This window comes from Globicephala melas, chromosome 5 (genome assembly GCF_963455315.2).
Source record: "Globicephala melas chromosome 5, mGloMel1.2, whole genome shotgun sequence".
Classification (NCBI taxonomy): Eukaryota; Metazoa; Chordata; class Mammalia; order Artiodactyla; family Delphinidae; genus Globicephala; species Globicephala melas.
The window spans coordinates 64,903,943-64,918,526 of NC_083318.1; the positions used below are offsets into that span (position 1 = coordinate 64,903,943).

At 46.5% G+C, this 14,584-nt stretch overlaps 1 protein-coding gene across 18 annotated transcripts in view; it reads right to left on the reverse strand.

Moving 5' to 3' along the window:
- APBB2 (amyloid beta precursor protein binding family B member 2) overlaps positions 1–14,584 on the reverse strand; it is a 375,842-nt gene that overhangs the window by 57,724 nt on the left and 303,534 nt on the right. For all 18 annotated transcript variants that reach the window (XM_030881113.2, XM_060299264.1, XM_030881111.2 and 15 more), the window contains 2 exons: positions 13,809–13,955; positions 10,604–10,731 (listed from right to left, as the gene is read on the reverse strand). In XM_030881113.2, coding sequence (XP_030736973.1) covers positions 10,604–10,731; positions 13,809–13,955 — 275 coding nt within the window. The remainder of the gene's footprint in view (positions 1–10,603; positions 10,732–13,808; positions 13,956–14,584) is intronic.

Below are 14,584 nucleotides of genomic sequence, written 5' to 3' on the forward strand. Positions count from 1 at the left end.
CACAGTTCATGGCCAGGCTTTAATTCACAGCTGTGATACAGAAGTACCAAGTCTGGTTTAATAAGAAGGTTAGAAACACACTAAGCCACTTGGTTAGGGCAGGAAGAGGGGAGGTTCTAAACATCAGTGTTGGCCTTTGAAGAGGCATCACATCATCAGTCAAGACTCACAGGGAACCAACAACGGGAAGAGTTTTAGATATTTAAAGTCAAAGACAAAATAATGCGAACCTCCCATGTTTTAAATTTTCTCCTGATTTTTGTTTGTTTGTTTGTTTGTTTTTTGCGGTACGCGGGCCTCTCACTGCTGTGGCCTCTCCCGCTGCAGAGCACAGGCTCCGGACGCGCAGGCTCAGCGGCCATGGCTCACGGGCGCAGCCGCTCCACGGCATGTGGGATCCTCCCAGACCGGGGCAAGAACCCGCGTCCCCTGCGTCGGCAGGCGGACTCTCAACCACTGCGCCACCAGGGAAGCCCTCTCCTGATTTTTATAATCTGTTACAGTTGACCCAGGGTAATATTTCAAGGAAATATTAATTCTTAATAAAAGTATTGCCCCTGGGGACAATGCCTGACAGTTCTATGAAAGCACGTTCACATCTCTGCCATTCCAGCAAAAATCCCCACTGCAGATGGAGAGGCTGGGACACTAAGTCCCCAACACCAGTGCCAGGGAAGAACCATGATTAAATTGCACATGGTGTGATTCCTATACCAGTATTCCTTCTCTTGACCAACCTGGCTCTCAAAAACTTGACATAATTATATGTGGTGAGACTCCCTGAGTTCCACCCGATGTTCTCAAATTCGTCTTCTCCAGTAACCAACTGTGCACCATGATACTGTAATATAATAAGAAATATATATTTGGTTTTCGTCCATGATTCCTGACACAAAGCTTCCAAGACCCTTGTAATTTCCTGAGTGGCAGGAGCATCTTCTGTTATAATATTTGGTCTTAGACTCTGGTTCCTGACACAAGAGCTTTTAAAACCCTTGGAATCTCCAGAACGACAAGAGTACCTTTCTGCACATTAATGAGATGTCTGGGGGCCCTTACATAGCTTCAGCGTGAGGGCTGCTCCCAGAAAGACCAGGTTGTGATTAAAGGGTTGGAACTTACAGTCTCACCCTAACCTCCAGGGAAGGGAGAAGGGCTGGAGATTGAGCTAGTCACCAACAGCGAATGATTTAATCAGTCAGCCTATGTAATGAAACCTTTGTAAAAACCCTGAACCATGGGGTCAAGAGAGCTTTGGGGGTCGGGGGTCGGTGAACACATCCAGGTGCGAGGAGGGTGACATACCCCAAACTCCACGGGGACAGAAGCTGATAACCCTTCTGGACCTCACCCTTTGTGCTTCCTCATCTGGCTGTCCATTTGTATCCTTTATAAGCAACTGGTAATAGTAAGTAAAGTGTTTTCCTGAGTTCTGTGAACCGTTATAGCAAATCATTGAACCTAAGGAGAAACCTCCATGGGAACCTCTGATTTATAGCTGCTCTCGGGCAGATGCAGGGGTGGCCTGGACTTGTGGCTGGCATCTGAAATGGGGGCGGTCTTGTAGGGACTGAGGCCTTAACCTGGGTGGGGGAAGGGTCTGGGCTAACTCCTGTGTCAGAATGGAATTAAATTGTGGGACACCCAGTTGCTGTCGGCAGAGACCTGGAGAGTCGCCTGGTGTGGAAAACCGACACATTTGGTGTCAGAAGTGTTCTGTGAGTGAAACGAATCGGAGCTGCATTATGCTCTCCATCACTGGATTCACCAGGAAGCCCCAAATCTCAGACGACCGCATTTAAGTAAAAGAGTTCAAGGTGATAATCTGTGTACGAAAAACAGTGACTATCCATTCATCTGCGATAACGTAGGGCTTTTAGCGATTTATCAAACACTTAATCATTTGTTGAGTATATACGACAGGCCAAGTGACCAAATGATGCTTTGGGTTACAATAGTTACACCTTTTTCTGCTCTCTAAGACACGAATCCATGTCTGCATGGGTCATTAGGCTTCTCCTCCACTGACACTACTCTTACTTCTGGTTTCGGGAGGCTCTAAGTGTTCCAAGAAGATCGCAGTACTTTCAAGACTGACGGAGAATCACTGGAGCCTAGTATGATGGCTCACCCTCATGCTACATCCAGAATGGGCCATCCCTCACCTGGCTTGGGACTCAGGGGAAGCGTGAGATGGAAGTTGCTCAGGGATCATCATCAGAATCTTTTGCTGTTGACACGACAATCTCAAGCTCCCACACTACACCACCTGGTGCTGAAACATGCTTATGAGAAACAATGGATTATGCACTGAGCCAGCTATCGAAACACAGGATGCGTTCTTCGGAAGAAACTGTTGTCTTCATATATCCACTAAGGAAGGATCGGCTTGAAGACACACTCAAGGCATGCCTCTGAGGGAAACTTTTCTTAGACAATCTCTTACAATGTCTTTCCTTACAGGTTATTCTACATTGAAAGTATGAGCAAGCATCCCAGCATGATTCATAGAAGGCAAGAAGGCCACTTCTATAGAGATAAAATATAACTACGGTGTAGGTCAGCAGAATGGTCAAGTAAATCCTGATGCCTCTGCTTATCATGTGTCTATATTAAAAAGAAATTAGCTCTAGAGGTCAAGATAATACTGGAACATAGGGAGAGAATTACTGCTCTCTCCCTGAAGATCTTTCTCCCTGAGGCAAGGAAGGCAGCATATACCTTAGATTAAACTGTTATCAGATCTTGGGATTCCATCCATCTTTCATTACTGGCTAGCTCAGAGAACCCTCTGACTACATGTCATTAGGAAGCTCTCCATCCTCCCCGTGAAGACCAGCCTCCCTCCATCACGCCTAGGAAAAGAAACAGTGGCAAAGGGAAAATAGAGATAGCTTTCAATTAGATTAAAAACCAAGAGGCCTGGGACTTCCCTGGTGGTGCAGTGGTTAAGAATCTGCCTGCCAATGCAGGGGACACGGGTTTGAGCCCTGGTCCGGGAAGATCCCACATGCCGCAGAGCAACTAAACCCGTGCGCCACAACTACTGAGCCTGTGCTCTAGAGCTCGCGAGCCACAACTACTGAGCCCACGAGCCACAACTACTGAAGCCCACGTGCCTAGAGCCCGTGCTCCGCAACAAGAGAAGCCACCGCAATGAGAAGCCCGTGCACTGCAACGAAGAGTAGCCCTGCTTGCCGCAACTAGAGAAAGCCCAGGTGCAGCAATGAAGACCCAACGCAGCCAAAAATAAATAAATAAATTTATTTAAAAAAATGTGGATATTGAAAACATTAAAAAAAAACCCAAGAGGCCCACTATTTCTAAAACCCTGTCACCTAAAACAGAACTGCCCTTTATCACTGGCAACTTCCACCAATTTAGAAAGGACGTCTCCTTGGCACACATGCTGTTGTGTCACCACAGTGTGCAAAGCTGCACATGAAGAACAGCTCCACTCACTTGCTCTCCCGAATGCCCTCCTCAGGGCAGGCACGCCCTCATGCTGCCTCCTTTAGTCAGTGCTAATTCCATTTAAGGGTCAACTCGGGGGTGTGCAGGCAGGAGACAGGAACCACACCAGTTACTGGGACAGAAAGATCATTTAAAGGCCTGTAACTACAAAACTAAAAAGGGAATAGGAAGAAGTTATCATGGAGGCAGCAACTGCAAGAGGGGGCTGTGACCTGGAGGGTGGAGAGAACAAAGGGCAGAGGTTGGAATTATCAAAACCTAGAAGCATGGAGAAGCCCCATGGTGCAAAACCTCTGACACTGAGGAGGTGGTGCTGCTGGGCTGGTGTCTCTAGACTTGAAGCAGGTCGGGGACTCAGACCTTTAAAGAGGGCACCCCAGCCAGTGGCACTGGTGGCTCTGAAGAAGGGGAATGATGAACGGTTCTGCATGTCTGTGAGTGCTGGGAAAACTGCGTGAGAACTGACACAATGGGATGAAGAAGTTGTTCCAGGATGATGCTCACAGACACAGGAAGCAAGTTCCTTCTTCTTCCTCCAGCCTTGCAGCCCCCTCTAGTCAGAGTCTAACGAGCAGCAAACTAGAGAAGCAGAAACGTTTTTGCAGAGTCCCAGCTCCGGTCTCACAAAGCGAGCAGAGAAGGGTGGGTTTGGATCTGAGGGACAGCAGCTTAATAACTGGCACAGGAAACAATAGGTCACAGGCTGGGAACACTGAGGTGATTCCTTTTCAGACTGTGTCAGAGGCTAGTTGTTTCACCTCATCTTTTTTAATAGCGGTATTAACTTGGCAATTGTTGGCCCAGCTAGAGACTCCATTTCCCAGAATCCCTTGCAGCTGCATGTGGCCAAAGGGATACGAACAGAATGTGGGCATAATGTTACGTGTGCAAGTTCCAGGTCCCCTTCAACTTACAGACAAGTCCCCTGGCTGGTCAGACTAGGAAGACACTGGAAGGATGGCAGAACAGGACTTGCCTTTTCCACAGACTTCCTACAGAAGCCACAATGACTGCCTCATTCCATTCTGAATGCATGTTACTGTAAATGCTCTTTCTGGAAAGAACCAGGCCATACTGGGTCCTCCACATTTGGGTCCCCTATTATTTTTTTCCTTTCCTTAAAAAAATTTTTTTAATACATTTATTTTATTTTTATTTATTTTTGGCTGTGTTGGGTCTTCGTTGCTGCACACGGGCTTTCTCTAGTTGGGGCAAGCAGGGGCTACTCTTTGCTGTGGTGCGCGGGCTTCTCATTGCGGTGGCTTCTCTTATTGCGGATCACAAGCTCTAGGCACGCGGGCTTCAGTAGCTGTGGCTCATGGGCTTCGTTGCTCCGCAGCATGTGGGATCTTCTCAGATCAGGGCTCGAACCTGTGTCGCCTGCATTGGCAGGCAGATTCTTAACAACTGTGCCACTAGGGAAGCCCATTTTTTCCTTTTTAAAACAACCCATTAAAGATGGAAAAACCATTTTCAGCTCAGGGCCATATTTTGTCAACCTCTGCTTTTAATTCACACCTGTGGTTTCATCTCCCCAAGGAAAGAGCCCAGGCCCCGAGTGCAGAGTTCTCCGTCTCCCTGCTGACCCCAGGTTATTTGAGACCATCCATTATCTCTTGTCAGATTAACAGAGGAGCTCCTATTTGGACAGAGGACAAATTCCAGGAGTCTGTCTTTGCCCTGTCACAACTAGATGGGTCACCTAAGGCAAATCATCCCCTTCTGTCCTCAGTTAATCTCTAAAATAAAGAGGTTGAAAGACAGTGGTTATGAAACCACCTTTTACATTTGAAAGCCTACAAGTTACAGTTTTGCATATTCTGACTAACCTCAGTATTACAGCCAGGATGCCCATGCACCCCCCAACCCCACCCCAAAATTAAGCAGTTTTTTCAAAAGAATCAACACAGAACAACACTGGCAGGAAAACAAAAGCATGAACTATGTGTGGCAGTAGACTTCTAAAGCAGCTTAAAACCAGGGGTTTGGGCTTCCCTGGTGGCACAGTGGTTGAGAGTCCGCCTGCCGATGCAGGGGACACGAGTTCGTGCCCCGGTCCGGGAAGATCCCACATGCCGCAGAGCGGCTGGGCCCGTGAGCCACGGCCGCTGAGCCTGCGCTCCGCAACGGGAGAGGCCACAACAGTGAGAGGCCCGCGTATCTCAAAAAAAACAAAAAAAACCCCCAAAAAACCTAGGGGCTTGGTGGATATAAACCAGTTGGGAATATCCCAAGAGAAAACGAAAAAAATATTCAGTGCACTTGAGACTTACTATGTTATTTAGATAAAAGTTCCTGAGATCTTAACCAGATAAAACAGTTAAGTCAAAGATAAACAATGGGAAATTTATGAATAATCTATCACACAGTAAGATTTTATTAAAAATTGTTCATCAAAAGCAGAAAAGAGACACATGAAACACCTTCTCAGAAGAGAAGTTCTGCTACACAAACTATAAGCACAAACAGTATCACAGGGTCAACATTTAACCTGCATAAGAAAGTGCTTTTTAAAAGGCGCTTGTGCACAATGGCTGTGATGGCTGCTTTTAATCATAAAGGAATTTTACCTTCATTAGAGCAGGCCCAGTGGGGTCTCCACTTACAATGGTTATTTATTACAAGGAATTCCAATTTTTCCTAAAGACAAAACCAGCGATCTAGGGTTGCCACTAATTTAAATTAATGAGTTTATTGACCAGAGCAGCGTTTCCCAAAGTGTGTTCCGTGAGACTGCATTTCCATGAAGAAAAGGGTTCCAGTCCACATCATGACAGGAGAACCTCCGAGAGGGTCCAAAGCAAAGGGGCCTGATGCACTTGGTTTAACCCACTTTCCCAACTGACCCTAGATCCTTTTTTTTTTTTTTCCTTTCAAGGAAAGTCTATGAACATTTGACCTGATTAGTGCTCCATGGTACACCGACCTGGGAAATCCCACTTATGGGGTCTGAAACCCTGGACTATACCACCCACCCACTTTCCTTTCTCATGGGAAACAGACAGGATTAGCAGATTCTATTGCCTATTGGCAACGTACAGAAGGATCTGTGTGCCCCTTCCCTTACCTGTCACAAGAGGCAAGGAAAGTCCCAGTTTAAAGTCTCCTATGTTCAGAAGTTATGTCTGCTTGCTCTTGATATCTCTTTAAAAGAATAAGGAGAGTGCTGCTTTCCAGGGCCGAATGAATAAACAGGAGAACTGTGGCCGGATTAGCACAGCCCCTGAAATTGTTGTGAAATCCCTCCCACCCCATCCTTGGAAGGGCAGCCTGCAGGTCCATAGAGACAAGATGAGAGATGGCACTGTGGTCACCCGCCCCAGTCACTGGCGGCAAAATGCCAGTTCTACAACCCAGGGCCTCCTTCCCACAGGGGTGGAAGCAGAGCAGGTCAATCTGGGTGCTCCCTGGTGCTGCCTTTGATTGGAAATACAAGGCTCATGAAACCCCTTTCACCAGTCCCATCTCTGGGAGCCTTGACATTTATCTCACTGTGATCAAAAGGAACCCAAGCAGGAGGAGGGAGCCCACTCTTTGTCTGGCAGTAATGCACATGGGCTCCCAAGAAATGCCATAATAAAGGCAGGCGTGACTCTCAAGAACAAGACAAAAACTTCAGCCCAGTCCTGCAACCACCAGCATCCCACAGAGAACCAACGTCTGATGCGATGGCGACTTCTCAGCCATTCACAATAAGAGGCTTCTCCAAATCAACCTGGGGTATCGGTGGAGTTTGTCACAGCTGGATCATCCCCTCACCCAAAGTAAACTTACTCCATAAGGAATTTCTTCAGAGCAAATCAAATCCACTTGAAAGCCTTAAGAAAATGCTAAACCCAAAACAACTTTATAAATCCTGAAATTACATGGCTCAGGGAAGCACTCTGAATTTCAAGACAGACTGTGCCCTTCAAGCCTCTGGTATACATACTTTTCATATTCATTTTAACCACATCAAGAAATTCCCTAAGAGATTCCATTTTCTCGGCAAGGGAGGTTACAAAAGAGAATGTGAAATGGACTCATTTTCTCAAGCAAAATGAAACACTTTTATGTTTTATTCATGCAAAGTGTAAACTCCTTTCCTTTGCAGCATTACAAATTGAATTTGCGCTTGTAAATTGCTGTAAGAAAAAAAAAAGGAATCAAGAGCAAAAGAAAGTATTAAAAGAAAAAAAAGCAGGAATACAAAGGCCTTCTTTTAGAGAATGAAAACTCAGGGGTCCAGTAGGAGAAATACAACCTTTCACTGACAAACATACTTTTTTATTTACTGCTTCTAAAAGCAATCTAGCTCAAGGGCCCCCAACCACTACATGAGCTTTCTGAGGTCCTGACAGCTCATGCAGAACCCTCAGTGTATTTCTAAATTACACTTATCTGCTAACATTGAGTAAGAATAAGAAATGGTTTAAAAAACATGAGTGGGCTTCCCTGGTGGCACAGTGGTCGAGAGTCTGCCTGCCGATGCAGGGGACACGGGTTCGTGCCCCAGTCCGGGAAGATCCCACATGCCACGGAGCGGCTGGGCCCGTGAGCCATGGCCGCTGAGCCTGTGTGTCCGGAGCCTGTGCTCCGCAACGGTACAGGCTGCAACAGTGAGAGGCCCGTACCACAAAAAAAAAAAAAAAAAAAAAAGAGTAACTCAGCCCACATTTCAAAAACATAATGAAGGCAAGGTAACCTAATTTACACTGATATCACTGGGTGGCAAGGGGAGTGGCTCTTCCTGCTTTGTAGGACAACTGAACTCTGTCTGAAACAGCCTCTCGCCCTCTGTTATCAATGATAAACTGTCCTCGAAACCTCCCCAAGGTCTGACCCCTCCCTCATCCTCCCTGTCTTTGAAAGGAAGCCATGTAATTAGCTGTCTCTGCTAGTGGATGTCGCTTTAACGAATCAAGAGCTAACATTCATTAAGCATTTTCCACATTCCCCATCAGTGGGCCAGTTACTATACACACACAGGCACATACATACACGTGCTCTGTCATCCTTATTATCACCCTCGTTTCACAGATGAGAGAAAACTAAGCTCAGGGCTTGAATAATTTTCTCAATTGGAATTTTTTTTTTTTTTTTTTTGCGGTACGCGGGCCTCTCACTGTTGTGGCCTCTCCCGTTGCGGAGCACAGGCTCCGGATGCGCAGGCTCAGCGGCCATGGCTCACGGGCCCAGCAGCTCCGTGGCACGCGGGATCTTCCCAGACCGGGGCACGAACCCGTGTCCCCTGCATTGGCAGGCAGACTCTCAACCACTGCGCCACCAGGGAAGCCGTCAACTGGAATTTAAATCATATTTTCTCCCTGAACAAAGAGCATTTGGCCTTACTTTAAAGAGTTGGGGTGAACTGAAAACCTCATCGATGAAATCCACTCACAAGCTAACCTTAAAAAAACACAACCCCATCCAGTTGTACACGTATATCATGATCTTCACCTTGACTCCTGTCTTGAAAACAAACTTGGAGGACAGGACGTAGGGAAGGATCAAGTATATTACACTCTTCCATCAAGGCTAAATGTTTTTAATGATACACGAACATCCTCAGATATTTTCCTCTGTAAAATTAATCAGTTCACGCCAATGCATCAACTCCAGTGCTCCAGCTCTGCTAAGCAATTGAATGACAGGTGTGGATGCATAATCATCCACTCATTTCCCCCCAAAGCACCTGGTCCAGCTGTCACCATGCATCACTGTTACAAAAGCTCAAAGACACAGCTGCGCGCCCACGAAGGTTTATCCAATCAGCTGTCAGAGGACATTGCAGCTCTCTCTTTTGCAGACCATTTTTCACCTGTGATTCCAGCAAAAATGCTTGTTCTTTGATGAACGCTTAACCACTTTCCTTTCAGGCTTAGGACTTGGAACTGAATCAAAAAACTATCAAATCCACTACTGCCCATCTCTGGGAGACCAAGGATGGCGAAGCCAAGGCAGAGCCACCTAGAGGATCCCATGACCCAGTAAGCCAGGATGCCCAGGAACGGAGCCACCCCAGGGCAGCAGTCTCTCTGTCGTCTGGGGTTTTCAGCAGCTTCTGCAATGCTCTTGCCCCTTTTCAACAGAGCAATACATAATCATCCTATAGCTTGTCCTAAATGCTAGGAGAGCCTCGGGTATACCTCGAGAGTTGACAAAGATGAATTTAATTCAAGAGTTAGATGTATTTCATGTAGCCCAATTACTTAATAAAGTATGATGCCTGTGATTACTGTCACTTTATTAGTTAGAATATGTACTTGAAAATCAGAACTTCCTTGTTTCCAGTCACTGGAGAGCAAAACATTCACAACACACCTATTAAGAAGTACTTGCTGGCAATGACAAATATTCAGTAGAATTTCAGAAAAATACACATTGACTGGAACTTTAGTATGACCAGACATTTCAAACGTTAAAAGAGTTCAGCCATCTTCAAATTCCAGAAGCTCCTTATCAGCATGAGTTAATGATCTAAAGCTTGCGATCTGGATAAACAAAAAGGTCCTGCTGTATAACACGGGGAACTATATTCAGTATCCTATGATACACCATAATGGAGAAGAATATGTATATCTATGCATAACTGAATCCCTGTACAGTTATACTGTACAGTGTGAATTTTGCTGTGCAGCAGAAATGAACACATTATCAATCAACTATACATCAATAAAACAAACTTAAAAAAATAATAAAGCATGTGATTAAAGGCTGTACAACCTCTCCCTTCCAACAAGCCCTCTACAAAGAAAATACCAATAGCAGAGCATCTGAGATAGCTGAGACTCAACTTTAAAACAGACTGCAGAGAAGACAAAAAAAAAAAAAGGTGGGAGTTCAGAAAGCCTGGATGAGTAGGGAACTTAGACGAATGAGGATGAGCGGCGGTTGGGGGAGAAATACATGGAATCCGAGGCAGGATCCAGAGTTGACAAAAGGTCTGAGGTACAGAACGGAAGGGGCTCGGAGGGTCGACGAGGCAGGGATACAGATGTGCTTTAAGTTTTTACATTTCTGTAGAGAGCCTACTGTCAAGTTCCATATTCAGCAACATGCAGTAACAGTGAGGCCGCGCTTCAGGGTTAAGCTAAAACTGGGGCACTGGGTGAGGTGACAAAGGACAGCGCCGGCCCGGGGCACTCACCGGCCGTTGTCGCGGCCCACGCCCCACACGCGGATGCTGGCGATGGGCTGCGTGTGGAGCGCGCTGTGGTCCATGGGGTCCACCAGGCTCAGCGTGTCGTTCTCCAGGACCAGGTACATGTCCTTCCCCTGGGAGTCAACGAGAAGACAGGTTACCTTCCTCACGAAACCACACGTCCTCGGGATGTCTGTGGCTACCTGGGGGTGTCGGTTCAACGATCAAAAATTCACCCTTGTCGTTTGTTCTCCTAAGGGAGAAACATCCCCTCCTGATTAAAAGATTCATAAATCTTTCACCTTCCCCTCACATGCCCAATTTCTCTCTCCTTCTCCAAATCCTCTGAAATGTGTCCCTAGTCCGCTTTCTAGCTGGTTCTTATCTTTAATTATTTACACTTTGAATCTTGACTCTAAGAGAAAAGGCTAATGGCGGGTTCCCTGGAGAATCTGGCCTCTTACTGACTCCAAGTCTGTCATCCTCTCACAACCCCTCTGTCCCCATTCCCTCCCCTCTGGCCAGACCCTACCAGGCATCCCCTTGACGCCCTTCCCAGGTCCACAACATGTGTGTCTCTTCTCAGCTTTTACACCACTTCTTATCTGTGTGATCCGGCTGGTAAATAGCTTTGTGACGCTTCTCAGTGCCCCAACAGCTAACGCTGAAGTGGCTTTATCACATCTCAGATGTTACGCGACGGGCTTCAGGTTTCTTGGCTCGTGAGTGCTCTAACTTGCCTCACAGCTTGGTTTTATTACCTGTGATTAGCGGATGGGAAAACTGAGGCTTATAGGTTAATTTAAGTAACCTGCTCACGGCCTAACACAGAAGCCGCGAGGCCTTGAGCTGCGCATGTGCTGTTGTGATACCAACACGGGGGAGGCTGAGGTTTCTTGCATCACTCTTCAGGTTTTGGTCTCCTGTCTCCCCACATATTGGCTCTTTGAGGGTAGGAACGCTAGGTCATCCAACTTCACTCCCTTTGCAAATCCTCAGGCATCATTTTAAGAAATTATTAAACTGTCCACTGAACGTCACGGTCAGCCCAGATGCTGTGGCGTGGACGCTAGGGCGGTCTAGCAAGGCAGCACAGTGAGGCTTCCTGGCAGATCTTCAAATCCAAAGCAGGACAGATGCTCCTTGGTCTGGTTTTTGGGCACGATATTTTAGGTCCCCATCAAAGGTTCTCAGAGTAAACACAAGCTCTGCTGCCGAAGTGGCAGACGTGGGTGTTTCGGTGCCTCTGCTAGTCAGTGTCTAAGCCAAGCGTCTACAGATGAGATCCAGGATGAGCTGAAATCATCCCCCTACCCTGCACTGAGCTGGGTGGTGTATTTCTTTTGGATTGATTCAGCTTAGAAACCACAACTGGTCCACACAAAGGCAACACAGGCCATCTTCGTCAATGACCTCTGTCGACGGTCATCGTATTACTGGACAGAACCAGTGACAGCTGCCAGCTGGTCATCTGAAGTGAGAATGGTTGGCTGAGTGCGCACTATCCCTGAATGAAAACGCATCGTGGCTTCTGTTGAGTTCATTAGGCACACTCGTGTCTTCCCATATGTGCCCCTTCCCTTTCCTCATGAACACTCAGCAACTCCTGGTTGACCACTGTAAAGTCTTGCTAATTGGTGTTTGTAACCCAAACGACCAATGCTTATGCAGGTGTCATCTAAAGATGGGACGCTCATCTGAAAGTCATGACTTTATTTTCAGTCAGCCGATCAACAAACCTTTAAGGAGTTGTGCTGTGCGTGGTGAGGCATGGCAAAAAGTCACAGCTCGTAACCCTAAACACTGAGCTGTACTTTATATACTATGAACTAGAAACACTGCTTGAAGAATTTATCGTTTCAGAAGAAGAGGAAAGGACTGAGAAAAATAGGAATGGCCTAGCGGAGGCTAACTAGGTGGGAAGGCATAGCACATTTTCAGGCATTGCTGGCCCATCCAAAGCTTTCTTTCCTGCTGGAATCGTGCCAATTGGAGATTCCTTTAGAATCTTACTTAGCTCTTCTAACTAACTGGTGGTATTCATTAGTCTCTCAAACAGCAGTATAGATTACGCCAGCCGTCCTTCTAAATCCTAGCTGAGATCTATGCCTTTGGTAGAACGGCATTTTGAATGAAGAAGAGAGAAGACAGATGGATAATTGGGTGGGAGAAATAGGCCTGGGTATTGGAAAGGTAATGCAGTGAAAGGATAATAGAGGCAAATACCAAAAAAGTGTCCTTTTTTTGGCGGGAGAACATTCTTCCTCCCCGCCCCCCCCCCATGCCTGGGATCTAAAAATCTGGTTGGCGATGCAGCTCAGCCCCATTCTAGAGCAGACGGACTCTACCATGCAGAGCCTTGGGAACCTACCTCCTGCTATGACAGTGCTGCTAGGATAAAAGGTGACAGGGGCTCCTAAGAGCCCAATCACAAAGCAAACTTTCGCTGCCAATGCTCTTAACTGGGGACTGATCGAGTGGATTCACGCGGACCACTGTCTCGTGATGCTCCCCATGTGCTTGTTGTACAGGTCTCAGAGCTTGGTAGGAATATGGCTTTTCCAATTTCATGTGATTTTTATACAGATTTGGTATTTTTACTCATGACTTTCTTTTCTGAAATGATCTCAACTAACATTTCAAACTGGAATTGCTTTGTTCATCACAGTAAGAAAGAATACACAGGTATCAATTCCAAGACTCATGTACGAGGTGGATTTTCAGATCGCAAATAAAGAAGACTATTATAAAAGGATGATGCGTCAACTTTTAGAGAAGGGGCAACAACATTTTGGGGTGTATATGTGGGGGTCACGTTCCCCTTCGAGAATGTACTTTGAGAGAGGTATGGGTCTTCTTCCCAGAAAACTGCTCTTGTAGACCAGCTATGCATGGAGGTTAGGGGGTTTCTGGGCCCTTAAGTCCATCCATGGATCCTTGGGGACTCAGGATACCAAAGTAGATCCTGTCATTTAGACACCGAGAAATGCCCTCTCCCAGGGCCCCAGTCCTCAACGGGCTCTGGCAGGGCTAATAGGTAAATCACAGGTGCATCATGTCTACACCAGCTGCCTTCACGGGAAAGGGACCCCGATAAATACCTTCATCAGCCCTCAGTACCAAATCTCTCGGCTCTCAGAGCTCTGGGGTTTCGTGAGGAGCAGTGGAATGCAAGCAAGTCTGCCATTAATGATTTTCACCTGTTACTTACCTCTCCCCAAATGCCAACTGTATCACGGATGTCATTTTTGCAGTAAGAAAGCTGCCTGATGCAGTTGTTGACGGCAACACTACTCTTGCCAGGGGCGAGGTCCTCCTCTGCCATTTCCACCCACCCCAGAGAGCGCACAGCAAAACACTAGGAGGAAAGTCAGAGAACAGGAGATTACTCACTGGCCACAGGTCAACGTACCTTAAAATCCTCTACAAGGTGTACTCAATGCGTCTTTAATTACTACAAAATGTTCAATCATCTAATTTAGCAACGAATCCTAGATTGTTGGAAAATTAAATTGTGGCTACTTTTTGCCATTAAAAAAATGTAGTAGGACTTCCCTGGTGGTGCAGTGGTTAAGGATCCACCTGCCAATGCAGGGGACAGGGGTTCGAGCCCTGGTCTGGGAAGATCCCACATGCTGCGGAGTAACTAAGCCTGTGTGCCACAACGATTGAAGCCCACGCGCCTAGAGCCCGTGCTCCGCAACAAGAGAAGCCACTGCAATGAGAAGCCCGTGCACCGCAACGAAGAGGAGCCCCCGCTCGCCACAACTAGAGAAAGCCTGCGTGCAGCAACGAAGACCCAATGCAGCCATAAATAAATAAATAAATTTAATTTTGAAAAAATGTAGTAATAACTATCTTCTTGCCTAACTTTCTCTCTGTGTGTGTGCGTGTGTGTGTATGCTTGTGAGTGTGTGAGTGTGTTCAGGTTTTTTTTCTTAGAACAGATTACTAGAAGTAGAATTACAGGGCTAATGGGTATAAACA